At 40.5% G+C, this 16,181-nt stretch overlaps 1 protein-coding gene across 1 annotated transcript; it reads left to right on the plus strand.

Moving 5' to 3' along the window:
• Window positions 1-227: 227 nt before the first annotated feature.
• Window positions 228-15,395, plus strand: HDHD5 (haloacid dehalogenase like hydrolase domain containing 5). The gene is made up of 8 exons (XM_063447654.1): window positions 228-1,446; window positions 2,219-2,422; window positions 3,520-3,632; window positions 3,996-4,089; window positions 5,840-5,873; window positions 7,023-7,197; window positions 12,942-13,130; window positions 13,292-15,395. Exons 1-8 carry the CDS (start codon window positions 1,330-1,332, stop codon window positions 13,608-13,610), a joined length of 1,245 nt encoding a protein of 414 aa, XP_063303724.1. The 5' UTR covers window positions 228-1,329; the 3' UTR covers window positions 13,611-15,395.
• The last annotated feature ends 786 nt before the right edge of the window (window positions 15,396-16,181 follow it).

A 16,181-nucleotide genomic window follows, 5' to 3' on the forward strand; every position in this document is an offset into this window, starting at 1 on the left:
CTTAGTGAATGCACTAACTATAATTAAAGTGTAAAACTAGCTTTACTTACCTTCCAGGACCTTGCTATAGAGGAGTTCCCAGGACATGCTCAGAGCCTCTATCAGATTTCCTTACCCCAGCAGGAGTGCTACCACCACGAGGGTAGGGGATTTTCACGGGGTAGGGGATTTTGAGAGAGCTATGTATCGCTTCATGATGCAGAAACGTCATTTCCTGTCTGGCTTCAAACTATTGCAGTGGACCATAAGAACCTGGAGCCCAGTCACCTGATTTAGGAAGCACAACAAGATATTAGATGTCACTAGATCACTACATTGGGCTGCCAGGGACTTCCTGCTATGACTGTAAGGCAGACAAGACAGAAAACTGACTTTTATAACTCTTCTATTGTGTGACTGTGTGTGTATGGCAAAAGGAGACTGGGGGAAAACTATTTACAGGGATCTAACCTGAGGAATGTTGTAAGGGGAAGGAATTTTTAATTAGAGAAGATTAAATTGGAGATACTAATTTGGGAGGGACGGCTTAATTGCAGGGTATTATGTTTCTATGTATTGTGGGCATCTGGTTTAGGGAGGGAAGGGGTTAAGTAATTATTTATATAGCGCCAACATATTCGTCAGAGCTTCACAATTATAGAATGGGAATAATTGAGAACAAGTAGTTGATATAGAAAATAACAGTGACAAGAGGCGAAGGAGGCCCTGCTCAAACAGGTTTACAATATATAAATGAAGTTTTAAATTTTAGGAAGGGTTTAATTTTCAGAAGACCTGAATTTAGGAAGGGCAGTTAATCGTCAGTTGATGTTGGGATATGAATATAATATACTTGACACAAAGGTGTAAATGGAATGATATTACTTGGGTGTAACAATTCGATTTGTTATTGTATATTACGTAGCACCACAGTAATAGGCGGCGTTTAAGTATAGTATAAAGCTCTGTAGTAATGTGTGTTAACATTTATTTATTTTTTTTCGTCAGAAATATCTTTACCGATATTGAGAACTGAATCCACCACTGGTTGTGCCAGGCATTATTGAAAGTGTTGTATAAAGGTTGTTTTTCTTAAAGGACATTTTTTAGTTTAGCACACATATAAAGATATATATTTTACTTTATATTCACCATTGTGGCAGCATAGCACTATTCACGCTAGATAGGTTTGTTTTGTATGGTCCCAGGATAGGATCAGCTAGGTACCATATTATATAAAGCATCGTAGCACATTGTACTACTATTCTACTATAGCAGACATTGACTAGGGTGAATGCAAGAAAGGCCGTGCAAGATACAGTTCAGAATAGAGCAGTGCCAGGGCACCTAATGGCGTTCTGCAACAACTCGGTGCTCAGCCTGGTCAGGAAGAGCCATTCAAGCATTTACCCCTTTTTCTGCGGGAAGCTTCCAATCTGCAGGAGACTTACCAGATCAGCTCATCAGGTGAGTGCTCTTTGAATCAATATAGGCACCTAAAGACCCTATGTTCTATTCAGTGGGTCTTCAATGTCTAAAACATGCATCTTTATTACATACATCTTCATTAGACCCCAGGTAAGTTCCCACATTATATCTGGCATATATTTTGTGTTCACTTTCAGGTTTGCACAGGTGTTGTTCAAATAAGCAATTTTTTTATTTTTTTTATTCACTTTTATTCCTTTGATATTTTTTTGCATGTTCTTCCCCCTGATTTTACCATTGATTACGTTCACAACATTAGACAAATGGTTAAAGAGTTAATCATAACCACTACAGCCCACAATGTTATCACTGACTTTTTCTCATTGTCCATGAGGAAAAACTCTGAAGGTTTTTATTTATTCTTTTGTCTGAAATATTAGATTTTTTTTTAAGGAACACTATAGGGTCAGGAACACAAACATGTATTCCTGACCCTATGGTGTTAAAACGAAAAACCCGCCCCAAAGCCCTACCAGGTCGTAGGAACGGAACCAGGTCAGTAAGTGAAAAGTGTCTGAAATGTTAACACTGCATTTTCTCTTTATATACAGTGTTTACTGCAAAAAAGCCTAAAGGGAAGGTGTATACTCACCATAACACATACCATAAGCTGTAGTTGTTCTGGTGACTGTAGTGTCCCTTTAAAGCATGCTGCATAGCTTTAATGTATACGTTTGCATAGATTTAAAACTGAATCAATAGATTAACATTTATTATACTTGACTTTCGAATTCTGATTTGTGTTATACAGTTTAATCCAAGGTTCGGTCTTCTGTTTGATATTGATGGAGTCATAGTGAGAGGCAGGAACCCTATATCAGGGGCAGCTGAAGCATTCAAAAAACTGACCGGCAGTGATGGGAAGCTGGCAGTGCCATTGGTGTTTGTGACAAATGCAGGAAATTGTCTGCGCCAACATCGGGCAACAGAACTGAGCTCAGTGTTGGGTGTTGAGGTAAGTAATGGGATTTAGAATTTCTCCCTTTTTTTGCAGAATTGGGAAACAAGCAATATTGTTGTCTGAAAGTTAATAACTGCATTTCCAAATATTGACACTCTTCAAACCCTGAGCCCAGTAACCGCTACACACACTGTGGTGGAAGCTGAGTAAGAGGACGGGAATCAGGGTTTTGTCACCAAACTGCTCTTTGTGGAGGTAATGCAGATTGTACAATGTAAGGAATACAAAAATGTATTCCTTACACTATAGTTCTTTCTGGCCCCTCCTTCCCTTGCAGAGCTGAAACTGCTGGGTAGACATACTTTTTTTTTTTTTATTTTTTTATTGTGTGTGGTTTTCCAAAAAGTTTTAATTTTTAGGATTAGTTTCACAGGTCACGTATATCCCAATAATGTAAAGACCCATGATATGTATGTATATCTTTACTTGGGGGTATTTTAGACGTTCAGATTAGAGATGTACTCTTGATTTTGATATGCCTCTTTACTTGCTTTCCAGATGTGCTATTTAGAGTGACACCATCATTGGCCATACTGACCATTGTCATAATTTGATGCCATTTGTAACCCTCCCTAATCCGAACAGTAATTGTAACCCTATCTATGCAGTTTAGTAGACTGGCCCTGTCTGTCAGTCACGGTAATTACATGCCTTAGTGGGACACTGTAGACATTTTTAAGTGTTATCGTGTCTGAAGTTCCCTGGTGCCGTCCTTGCATTCAGTGTTAAACTGTTTCTTTATGTTGTAATGCCATACAAGAGTTCACAGCATTCCATCCCCTCTGTCCTACTTGAGTTAATGAGAAAGCATTAGCCCATTGTTTGACAAATTTGATTAGAATATAGGAGATGGGTTTCTGATTTTTTTTTTTTTAACTAACAAAGCTTTATTTTCAACAACAAAAATACAATTCTTAAAGGACAATTCTTAGTGGTTCTGGTGTCTATAGTGTGTCCCTGCAGGTTTTTTAGTGTAAACACTGCATTTTCAGAGAAGGTTTTTTTTTTTTTTTTAAAATGTATTTTCTTTACTTTTTATTTAGACTTGTATAGAGAACTCATTAACATTTATTGTTGTGACTTATGTCTAGATTTCTGCTGATCAAATTATCCTGTCTCACAGTCCCCTGCGGAGGTTCAGTCATTTCCACGACAAGTGGGTGCTCATATCTGGTCAGGGACCAGTGCAGGAAATTGCAAAGGAGTATCCTTTAATGCATAACTGTGTTGTCTATTATATGTATGCTTTTTATAAAGCATCATGGTTTTCTCCATCTGTAGTTCAGAGCATGCAAGGCACTACATCAGAATTGAATGCGGAGACAAACTATGGTATGGCCAGATTTTTTTATTTATTTTGCAAGCAATGCACCATTCCCTATTGGTTTTTTATCTGCTACCACTTGTGATGTATTGGTGTTGCTTTACAATTAAGAGAGAACACTTCTTATGCTGTAGTGGTAATATCCTGGAGTTGCTGTGACTGTGTTTACAATAACCAGCTTAGGAGAAGTTGACTGTGTGCAAATGTTTATTGACCTTTACCCACTTTCCTGACTACGCATAGTGTGGGTTTCCGTAAAATAATTACCATTGATGATCTTAGAGCAGCGTACCCAATGCTAGATATGGTGGACCACAGCCGCAGGCCCAAGAATTCAGTAAGTACAAAAGATTTGATGGAGATTCTTGTAGTCCTGGAAATTAACACTATTATTTTTTGCATACAAACATTCTAACATGAGCTAGTAATCTAAATGTTATGTAATTCCTGAAATTCACATTCTAAAATGATTGTGGGATACATTGATGCATGTATATCACAAAACTAACACCTTGGTTTCTGGGTCAAAACATTTTTGAGTGATTAGACCAAAACAGTGGGTCCCTATTTCCCATGTGTTGTATAAAAGAAGACTGAAGCATCACCCAGATTCTGCTATTCAAACTTTTTGGAAGCTAGTCCAAAACATTTTGACCATATTGGCAAGGATTTACTCACATCTATTCATCAGATAGTAATTAAAATTCCTTTTTTTACTGTTGGAGTCACAGATAATTTGGGACATGCGTGCTCTGGTAGCATCGAAGTGCAGTATAGCAGCCAAATGGAAACTCCTCTTCATCTCACGTGTTGAACATATTGGCCAACAGCAAAAACTAACAGAAAATGCTGCATCAATGTACCTTGTATAACTTTGATCATTAGGTATCTTTTTGCACCTTAACTGGACATTGCAATTTTCCTGATATAAGATGGATCTGTCATCCTGACTTGTTATTGCTGCAAGTGGTTCTATATCAGATGTAATATAAGCATTTTGCATTTCCTTGTTATATCTACCAAAAATTCAATAGAAATCTGATACATCAAATAATTATTTTTTTTTTACTTACGGTTGGAAAATCCCAAAGATGTCATAGACGTAACTTGTAAGAGAACAGAGGTGTGATAACATGTAATTTTCTTTTCCGTAAGTAAAATATTTCACTCGTATACAGATGAGCCTGTCAGACCTTTTCTAGTGTATATTGTTTTCAGTCAGCTTTAAAAGGGGGCACCCTACCTGCCTGTGCAGTGTATTATTTTTAAAGCATCAACACATTCTGCTGTGCTGTACAATAGGTGAACTAACAATCAAGTAGGTTCGACAAGTTGGATGGGACTTTCTTTTTTAAATTCTTTATTTTGTAGTGCAAAATATTTTCAAACAAGCATGTACTGCCATTTCAGAATTATCAAGCTTTGATTCAGTACATCTGGTGTGGCATTAGCATGGCACAGAGAAACATTGTACATCTTTTCAATAAGGAATAACCGGAACAGTAAACAGTTTGGTTAGTCACATCTACATAGTGGAGTAGGCCCGGTGGGGCCACAAGGCTCTTGTCTAGTGCAAGAATTTGTGGTCTGGGATTGTTGGTATTTTGTTTTATGCAATGATGTAGTCTTTTTGATAGAATTTAGTCTAAGTAAGTCTAACTAAGTAACAAGCTAGTCGTAGTAGAGCGAATGCTGGGCAGGCACTGTGGTTCTAAGGCACTCTTCTCAGTTCTAGAGCGTTTAAGGTTGCAATTGTAGACACTTATGATGTTGACATGTGGGAGGTGCCATGTTATTGCTTTCCGAGGATAGGGTAGAGCTATAGAGGTTCCTGTGAGATTGATGTGCATTGGGTGTTTTAATTTGGGTGTAAAGTGCTGATACTAAAGGTCAAAAGAAGATGGTCAGACAGAGGAAAATGAACATTTTAATTTAGAGATTGTGCAGAGATTAGTGAAGATGAATACAAGAGTCTTGCTATTATATGTTGTTCGTAAAATATAAACAAAAGACTTCCTAAAAAGTGTTGTAATTTATTTTGTACTCTAATATTGTTTTATGTTATTTTCTCACGTCTTTTACTGCAGCCCCTCATTAGTTCGGCTTTTCCTGCCATTGAAGGTGAGAACTCTTATTCAAACTTTATAAGCTTAAAATGTCTGTCATACCTGCCACTAAACAATATTTAAAGCGACACTGTAGTCACCAAAACAACTTTAGCTTAATTAAACAGTTTTGGAGTATAGATAATGCCCCTGCAGTCTCAATGCTCAATTATCTGCCATTTAGGAGTTAAATCACTTTGTTTATGAACCCTAGTCACACCTTCCTGCTTGTGATTTGCACAGCCTTCCTAAACACTTCCTGTAAAGAGTCTTATAATGTTTATCCTTCCTTTATTGCAAGTTCTATTTAATTTAGATTTTCTTAACCCCTGCTATATTAATAGCTTGCTAGACGCTGCAAGAGTCTGCTGTATGTGATTAAAGTACAATTTACAGAGCAAGAGATAAAACATTTTTAAGGTAAATTGCATCTGATTGAAAGTGAAACCAATTTTTTTCATGCAGGCTGTGTCAATCAGAGCCAGGGGAGGTGTGGCAAGTGCTGCATAAACAGAAGCAAAGTGATTTAACTCTTAACTCTTAAATGGGCTCCCTTGGCGCTGGGGACTCTCCTCTTCCTTCCGATGTCATCGACTGAATGCGTATGCGCGGCAAGAGCCGCGCGCGCATTCAGTCAGTCCATAGGAAAGCATTCTCAATTCAGATCCCGCCCACCGGCCGAGGAGACCTAATGCGCATGTGCGGCAATGCCACGCATGCGCATTAGCGCTCCCCATAGGAAAGCATTGAAAAATATTTTCAATGCTTTCCTATGGGGAAATGAGCGACGCTGGAGGTCCTCACACAGCGTGAGGACGTCCAGCGACGCTCTAGCAAGAAAAATCCTTGCTAGAAATCAGGAAGTGACCTCTAGTGGCTGTCTAGTAGACAGCCACTAGAGGTGGAGTTAACCCTGCAAGGTAATTATTGCAGTTTATAAAAAAAACTGCCATAATTACACTTGCAGGGTTAGGAGTAGTGGGAGTTGGCACCCAGACCACTCCAATGGGCAGAAGTGGTCTGGGTGCCTGGAGTGTCCCTTTAAGCTAAAGTTGTTTAGGTGACTATAGTGTTCCTTTAATATGTTCCATGGTCTACAAACCTCTTAAGATTGCCTTTTAATTTTTGTACAGTGCTTGGTCACAATATTCCAATTGTTTTGCAGCTGTGGTCCTGATTGGTGAACCAGTTCGATGGGAGACCAGCCTGCAGCTTATCCTAGATGTTTTGCTGAGTTCAGGAAGACCCTCTGAGTGGCTCTCACAGGTCCCGTATCCACACATTCCAGTCATGGCTTGTAATATGGACCTTGTCTGGATGGCAGAAGCCAATGCCCCTAGGTCAGTAACAATGAAAATAATTTATTCTGTCATAAGGGACTGCTTATTGTAAATTAATATGTATACAGAAAATAAAGCAACCCTGTCTGTGATTAAATGGAACCTCCAGGTACCATAGCAACTTATTTGTAATGAAGTTGTATGGTGCCAGGAGGTACCTGGCAACAGACTTGCCATTATTAGTTAAACTGTTCACAAATGGTTTAACCTTGGAGTCTTCTCTCCAGCACCATTTAGCTCTACCCCTGTCCTTTCGCTTATCTGAAATGCTTAAAACAGGAAGCCTTGGACAAAACAGCTTGAGAAACATACTTTTCTCAAGCTGTTTTTATGAATTAAAGCTGCAGATTGGCCGAGCGTGTCAACTGATGCTTTCAGCCAATCAGCATTGCTGCTGTCCAAAGCTTCCTGTTTGAAGAAGGAGGACAGGGCAGAGCAAAACGGAGCTGGAAATTATGATGCCCGGAGTGTTCCTTTACGTGACATGGCAGGTGGATGCATGTGAAGGGTGTTAAACCTCCCTTATATCATACTTAAACTAATATGTGGGTCATATTGATCACCTTTGGCTTTTTTTAAATTTTAGTTTTTTTTAATTAGTTTTTTTTAAATATTTAATTAGCCAAATAATTTTTCAACAACTTTTTAGTTAGAATTATGTGCCCGAATCAAATCACCAAAGCCTATATTTTCAATGTAAAACTTTAGGCTTCGGATTCAATATTTGAACCAATATTTTTGTAAGTAATTGCTCCAAACCGTTAAATGGCTTATCAAGAGCAAAAACACAGTCTAGAAATGTTATCAGCTGGAATGAAATCAACACCTAAAATTATTATATCGGAACAATATTTGGAGTTGTCTGGAAATGGAGATGATGACAATCCTATTCCCTCTTCTGTGCTTGTCAGACCAGTCCAAACACCTACAAGTAAATGTGGCAGAAATCCGTCAGTTGTTTGAAATAAGTCTTGTAGATGTTAAGGAAGATATAAAAATAAAAAAAGCTTTTGAAGATATAATGGAACTCAAGAGACAAAATTATTCTTGTTTCTTAGACCAATACACAAGAGAAGCTTTGTATTGACTCTTAAATGGACACTGTAGGCATCTGCATGTTTATTGCAGGTACAGGTGAGAGATGCCTTAATCGACTCTGCTGCTTTGATCTCCTTCACCCTCTCCATTCATTGTTCCATCGTACCAAGTGTATGTTTTGCAGCGTTAATCAGTATTGAGTTCTTACATTTGCTGGTTGGAAGGGGTGTAGAGTGCAGCAGCACGTGTTCAATGTCCAGGAAAAGGTTATCAAGATCCTGGTTTTAAAGGGATACTGTAGGCACCCAGACCACTCCAGCTCATTGAAGTGGTCTGGGTGCAATGTCCCATTTCACTTAACCATACAGCGGTAATTATTGCAGTTTCTGTGAGGAAAAACAGCCACTAGAGGGACTTCCAGGTGCTTAAACGACTGTTGGTTGTCTTAACTATGCTGGACGTCCTCACTCTATGCATGAGGACTTCCAGCATCACCGGAATCTCCATAGGAAAGCACTGACTAATGCTTTCCTATAGGGAAATCCTAATGCGTGCACGGCCATTGCTGTGCATGCGCATTAGGTCTAACACGCCGGCTGACATCGTGAGGGGAGGAGACTGGGTGGAGCCTGACCCCGTGTCGAGGGACATCAGCGCTGGATTCAGCTAAGTGACTGGAATGAAGGGGTTTTAACGCCTTCAGGGAGGGGGGCACGGTAGGATTCTACAGTGCCAGGAAAACGGGTTTGTTTTCCTGGCGCTAGAAAATCCCTTTAACCATGTTCCAGAACGATCGTATACGAGGGCAGTCCTACCACAGATGCCTTAAGGTGCATTCAGCAGTGCTGCACCTCCAGCATGTTGCTGGCATCATTGGGAAGTTCCTGTGCAAGTGACTAGGCGTCCTGTACCAGAAGGAAAGCAATTTATAATTAACTTCATGGTATCCAGAACTTATGGAGCTTTTGTGGTGTAAAAACAAGATCTTCTCCCACTGAGTGTCTGAGAAAGATCAGTTCTTCCCGTGTGTTTCCGTTTAGAGGTCCTCTTGCTCTCTGTACCCCACACGAGGAAGTGTTGGAAAAGGATTGATATAGCCGTGAAAATGTAATTGTGTAGAAAGCAAAGTTCTTCAAACCAGGACAAGGCTCGGTGTAGGGCACCATTGTTGCGGTAGAAAAGTTGTTGTTTTCACTATTTCAGTGTCAAGAAGACCATCCTAAGGAAATGTAGGGGCTCTGAAGCCTCTTTTTAAAAAAAAAAAAAACGTTTACAGATATTTCAAGATCTATCACCATTTACTCTACAAAAGGGACATCTAAAGTATCCTCTAACTGAACTAGTATTCTTCAACAAGTTGTCCTTCTCATGGGAACACACGTCTAAATTGACGGTGTTCAGAAATGGAAAGGTGATTATACCTACTACCTTCTCAACTCTCTGGATGTTACTGCACTGGATAGCAATGTTTCTACTCTACAGCAATGCCATTAAACCACTTTTTGTTTCTCTATCTTTTGTGGTTCTATATTTTTCTGCTGCAACTGTACATTGTTCGCCAAGAGCTTCCCATTTTTTCATGATTCTTATACACCTCTCTGGACAGCGACCTTACTTTTTTGTTTTTCAGTGTTCCATCAGAACCTTTCTTTTGTCGTGCCGGATTAATGTCATATTCTGCTTGTGTTTTCCTTATTAGACAGATTTTCTGAGCTCATAATCTGACCATTTACATGAGAGGAACATTTTTTTTTTTTTTTTTTAATTCTTTATTTTTGTTAGTGCGTAGACATGCAACAGTCGCGTGTGAGGTACCCCAAAGGCAATCCTCCAGCGTTTCAAATGTATAGATTACATTGGAGTAGATGAGAAACATGCACTTTTTTAGTATTATTAGGAGAAGGTTAATACAATACGTTGCATACAAGTTTGGTCATTTATGTCTTGTCGTTTAGGTCTGTAAAATTTTAACAACAGCAGTGAGGAGTGCGTTAGATCGTGCTTAACCAGTCCTGTCGAGTAGGTCGGCAGAATTTTTACATCAGTTGTGAAGCTTTAATGCAAACGAGCTGAACTAGGAGTTAGAACGTGCTTCTATGTCACAGTTATTATGAGACAGGGTCATCAGCTTAACGTTTGTGTTGTAGGTCGCATGTATAGCAGTATGGCAAGTAAATTAAGACATTCTCAGTGGGTTGTAGGTCGCTGATAGCACTTCACCCAAGGTAGCCAGCTCAAGGTCTAAGCACCTCTATCTAATAAGGTGGCTCGTGTCTTGGGGGCAAACCAGTGGTTTTGTAAACCACGTGAAGCTAGTACAAGTGAAGATAAACTAGGATTAAGGACCTGGGTGGGCAATATAAGCACCAAGCTTGGTTCAGTGTCTAGGCGTTAGATGAGCCATGTGTATCTTCTCTCCTCAGAGTCTGCTCCCAAGGAGTGCACCCCAGCCAGACTCACATGTCTGTCTTGGAATGATAATTAGTGAGTGGTGAGAGACTAGTGAGATGGCAGGAATTAGGCACTAAAGATAATAGTAGCAAGCTCATGTTAATCTTCTCGTAGGGTAAGTAGACTGCTGTTGGGTAAGTGACAGGTACTGTAATAGATGCTAAACGAACAGAAAAATAACAGGTTAAGTCGCCTAGCGTCCACCCTTATAGCAATTATATAGCAAACATATATAAACATAAACAGTGGGGGTCCCTACGGCAATGGTGCCGATGTGGTATATCAACGTACAACAGGTACATTACCAAGAGACCTAGCTGGATTCGTAGTGCTCGGGCTAAACAGTGGCTTTAACTGAAGAGAGTCCTAGCAGAGCAATGCATAATGGTGGGCATATCTTTGCGTCAGTAGCTTAAGAAAAAGGTAAAGTTAGAGAATGTTGTGAGTCCGCAAACCAGTCCCCTTCAGCCCATGCCGGTTCTTGGCATGCAGGGTTTCGGTGTCAGCCAATGGATGGCCGCGCCGCAGGTGTGTGGAAGTCCGTCTCCCCTGCTTTCCAGGCTCCAGGCCCTCGGCTGTGTATCTCGACGATTCCTTCCCGAGGCCCATGTGTGGTGTTTCCTGCTCCGGTGAGTCTCACTGTCGTGGGCAGGTGCTCGGGGGTTGGTATGGCTGGCAGGGTGGTCTGAGGCCCCCCTGGTCTGCTCGTGGTAGACCGATCGGGTGTTCTGTGTGGACCCGCTCTGGCGTGTTTGGGGATGTGTGCCGTCGCTCATGAGGCCTGTCGCTTTTCCTCGCCCCCGTGATAGTTGGCGCCGTCTCCGTTGGGAGGCCGTTCCGGTAGATTTTGGCGGGAATCCGCATAGGTGTCGCAGGGTTACCGGTCGGATCCATGCCGCTGCCATTCTGCTCGCCAGCTTGAAGGCCCGGCCCCTGTCCCGGAGCTTCTTCCAGATGTTTGTGCAGAGCTGGTCGAAGAAGTCTGAGGTACTTGTGGGTGGCTCGATTAGGATGCTGTTTTTCGCCATCTTGTTTGTACTCTGGCTGTTTCTTCTCTCCGCATTTTGTGTCGCTTGTTTTCGTAGCTTTTCAGGGGTTGTCGCCCCCTGTGTGGACCGGGATATCCCCCGCCGGTCCAGAGGGGGGGGTAGCAGGGCAGTCGTTGAGGCATGCTTGCAGGCGGTACCCGGGCCCCCAGGCTTCGTGCTTCTCTCTCGTTTAGGCCTTGTGGCCGGTTTTAGCGCTTGTGTCGCAATTTGATGCGATACAGGTATCTGCATGTTCAGGGCAGTGTCCTGCATCGTTTTCCAGTCACTATGTGCTGCTGACATTGTTTGGTCGTCCCAAGTTTGGTGTTTTAGTGCCCGTCGTTGCCAGAGCTTTCATCGAGAGGAACATTTTTGCTGGCATACATTACTGCTTCTGTCTTATGCTTCACTTGGTTTAACCCTTATTGGGCTGTTGCATTACGTTCTTGCCCACTCCAATTATGTCTGGGAACTATGTGTTTATTTCTGTATTTTGCTATAATTTCACAGTCCGTTTGACAGTCCTGGGTCATTTCTTGACCATTCATCTATTCCAGCCTTATAGGCTTTTTGATGGTTACTATAAATAGGTCTATCATTTTATCCCTTTAAAAAAAAAAAAAAATGTATTTTTTCTGCTTGGCTATGTTTTCCTATTGTGACAATGGTTTATTTGGAGAGTGACTTGACTACTTTTGACTGTGGAGGGTCACCCTCTGTGTTGCCATGGTAAAATGTTTGACCAGGCATTAGTCCTTGAGTTATGTTTTTTTTTCATCCATCCCCTTCTGTCTTTCCCTTTCTCTATTACCCCCATTGCGGTGAATTGCTTGGAGGCATGTAGTTTTGTACCCTCAGAACACTTGGGGCCAATCACATATCTTGCATTTCCAAATGACTTTTCAGATAGAATGTGTCCCTTAATGTTAAGGGCTTCTTCTACCCTCAGAAGTGAAGGCTATTGTTTAGAGAGTGAGTGGCTTAAAGCCAAAACTGCCTTGCTACAGGAAATGCATCTATCTTGTTCACTCTACTTTATATCTCACTGATCTTCTTTAGGACAGAGTGTATGCCTCTAAATCATTACACAAACCTAATGGTGTGGCTATTTTACATAGTAAGAAATGTTGGTTTAAGGTATCTAAATGTACATATTGTGTGCATGCAGATCATTCAGAATGCGTTAATATGGGTTTTGCACCATTTACAGAATATTTAAATTAACAGATTTGGCCATGGTACATTTCTGGTATGTTTGGAGACTTTGTATCACAAACTTACTGGGCATCAACTGAAGTATGAAGCTCTGATCGGGAAACCCAGTACAGTGACATACAGCTTTGCTGAGCACCTCATTCTGAAGCAGGCCAAGGAGCGAAACTGGAGTAATCCTATCCATACACTGTATGCTGTTGGGTAAGTCCTCTGTTACAATATTAATCCTGTGTTTCATAAATTTTGGAATATATTTGATTTTTATTTTCTTTAAGTCACCTTACCTTTTTCAGTTTGTACTGGACTGTTCACACAAATACAAAATATTATCTTATGATTTGTATGTTTATATCTTATTTCAGAGATAATCCAATGGCAGATATATATGGAGCCAATCTGTATAATCTACACCTCCAAAGCCAGCCAGGAAGGATGGAGGACGGTCGCCCACAGAGCTGTCAGTCAATCCTAGTCTGTACAGGGGTTTATGGCAATCAGAAAGAGGTGCCACCTGATCCTCAAGAGAGTGTGACGCAGACAGTCTTCCATGGGCACCGTGATTTCCGCCTTGACCCCACTTTGGTGGAGGCTTCATATGTAGTGCAAGATGTGGGGCAAGCCGTGGATCTCGTGCTGAAAAAGGAGGGATGGGTCTTAGATCAAATGGCGCCACCCCTGTGAGTCAGAGAATGAGTGGCAGAGATGACTGTGTAAAGGGAAAGTACAGTAGACTAGTAGTACTTTATCTAATAAGGTAGGTATCATGAAAAATAATCTTCCATTCTAGAAGGTTGAGATTAATGAGAAAAGAGAGAAACAAATTAAAATTAAGGGGGGGGGGGAAGCAATATGGCCAAGACTATAAAAATAGAGGTGATAAATTAAAGGACTATCAGACCATTTTTTTAATGGAAACACTAGACTCAAGTATCATGGTTCCAAAAAAAAAAAAAACTCTCCCAATGTCTGTCATTATTTAAAACCAGAAGTGTGTTTCCAAACATGGCCCATTCGTTTGACTGAATAATGGCTTTGGAAATTGAACCAATCCGCTTTCCATAATAGCAACTTTGTATACTTACAAAAATAATTTTAAATTTAAGGCCAGAGTAGCTGAACTGTAAACATAGTTGACTGAGAGAATATTTCCAGTTTGGCTAGTTTCACCGTTAAGGAACACTATAGAGTCAGGAACACAAACATGAATTCCTGACCCTATAGTGTTATAACCACCATTTAGGTGGTTTGCCCCCTAAAAGTTAATAAACTTCCTTTATTTCCACTGCCGCAAAGGTCTTCTGGCCCCGCCACGATCCACTTCCTTGGCTGACATCAGAATCTATTTCAGCCAATTCAGTGCTTTCCCATGGCAAAATCATTGGATTGGCTGAGATTGTCAAGTGGGTGTGACCAAACACTAGGTTGGCCAATCAGCATCTCCTAATAGAGATGCATTGGATCAATGCATCTCTATGGGGAAAGTTCAGTATATCTCCATGCAGAGCGTGAAGATGCTGAATGTTACTGCCCCAGGAAGCACATCTAGTGGCCAGTGGAGATGTCCCTAGGGAGCAATGTAAACACTGCCTTTCCTCTAAAAAGGCGGCAGGGCAGGCTATACTCGCCAGAACAACTACATTAAACTGTAGTTGTTCTGTTGACTATAATATCTCTATAAATTTGAAATTCACTTTGAATTTTCACGTTCGTGTATAACCCCGTAAATCAGAGAAAGGGCATGATGAATATTTACTACACTGCTTCTTGCAGAAATGCTATGTAAAGCTTTGATAGCAATGCAATGAAGGAAAATATATTCTTCTGTTAACACAACATTGGAGTGCCAACTGTTTTTATGACTGGTTTTAGAAGGGCATTAACTTTACATTAGTTAGTATTGTATCTTTCTGTCAACAGTTAGTTGAATTCTGTTTTTATATGGGATTTTAAAATGAAGAGATGCAAACATACCCCAAAGAGACTCAACCGTACTTGCAACAGAATGCTGAAAGGGCAGGACTGAATCCGCTCACTTCATAAGACAAGCCAATTACATGTCTATGGTGCTTAAATTCTGAACTGTAAATTTATCAGTCCATTGTGCCTTTTGTTTTTATTGATGTATGCATGTGGGTAGCCTAGCCATTGTCTGATTATAAATCATGTAAGCATGCAGATAGGGCTCTCAGAACTGGAGATATTTCAAATTGTGGTGAGAGTGAGTTAGCTTGCATCAGAGCATTTGTCTACAATCAAAGGTGCATTTTAGGGCACATCAGCAGTTCTTCTAGACAGCACTGATTGGAGGTCCTTACAGGCAGCCTGTTATCCTGGCACACATGGATGACACCAAGCTCCAATGGGAGATCTTCATCTGCTCCGAAACTCAACCATCCATCCTAACTTCAGATCTGCCAGCATGGGCAGGTCTGCGAATGTACTTAATTTGTTTGTGGCAATCAATTTAACCCCTTAAGGACCAAGCTTCTGGAATAAAAGGGAATCATGACATGTCACACATGTCATGTGTCCTTATTTATTTTTATCTTCTGTGCCGAAGAGAGAGAGAGAGAGAGAGAGAGAGAGAGAGAGTGTGTGTGCGCGCGCGCTGTCCTTTCTGGGATGAGCCTTTTTCTAGCTGTTTGTTTTAAACATTATTTTAAGTGATTTCCTTTTTGCAGAAGGTGCCTTTTTAAATTTGTGCTGTTACTTTGTGCTATGACTATAACAAAGTTCCCTGAAAAAAAAAGTAGAATTTCTATAAAGTGTATTGCATTCAAAAGTGTGTCTGTGTGTTTTTGTTTTTTGCGATCTTCAATGTCACTTCTTTGTACATTTAGTTCACTTGTATGTCTGTATTGGCATATTTGTACATCTGCACTGAAAACAAAATTGACCTTGGGTTTCAAGAATATGTAGATGAATGCAGACATGGTGAAATACCAATGCATAGATACTTTTTATTAGTTAGGGAAGGGGTATCAACGTTGGGAGTAATTGTTGCCCAGTTATCTTGGCAGATTTGCTCTAGGTGACTCTGGTTGGTTGGGTGGCCCTTCTGGAGTGCGTTTTTTAAAAAGTACAACAGTTTTTCAATAGGATTGGGATCAGGACAGGGATTTGTCCAAGGCTAGGATATTATCGTTTTTGTTCAGTCATTCCACAACTATTTTTTTACCATATGTTTAGGATCATTCTGCTGATAGGTCATCTTTCTTTCAATGTTCAAAAACAATTTTTTTTTTTTTTTTT

This window comes from Pelobates fuscus, chromosome 3, assembly GCF_036172605.1.
Source record: "Pelobates fuscus isolate aPelFus1 chromosome 3, aPelFus1.pri, whole genome shotgun sequence".
Taxonomy (NCBI): Eukaryota; Metazoa; Chordata; class Amphibia; order Anura; family Pelobatidae; genus Pelobates; species Pelobates fuscus.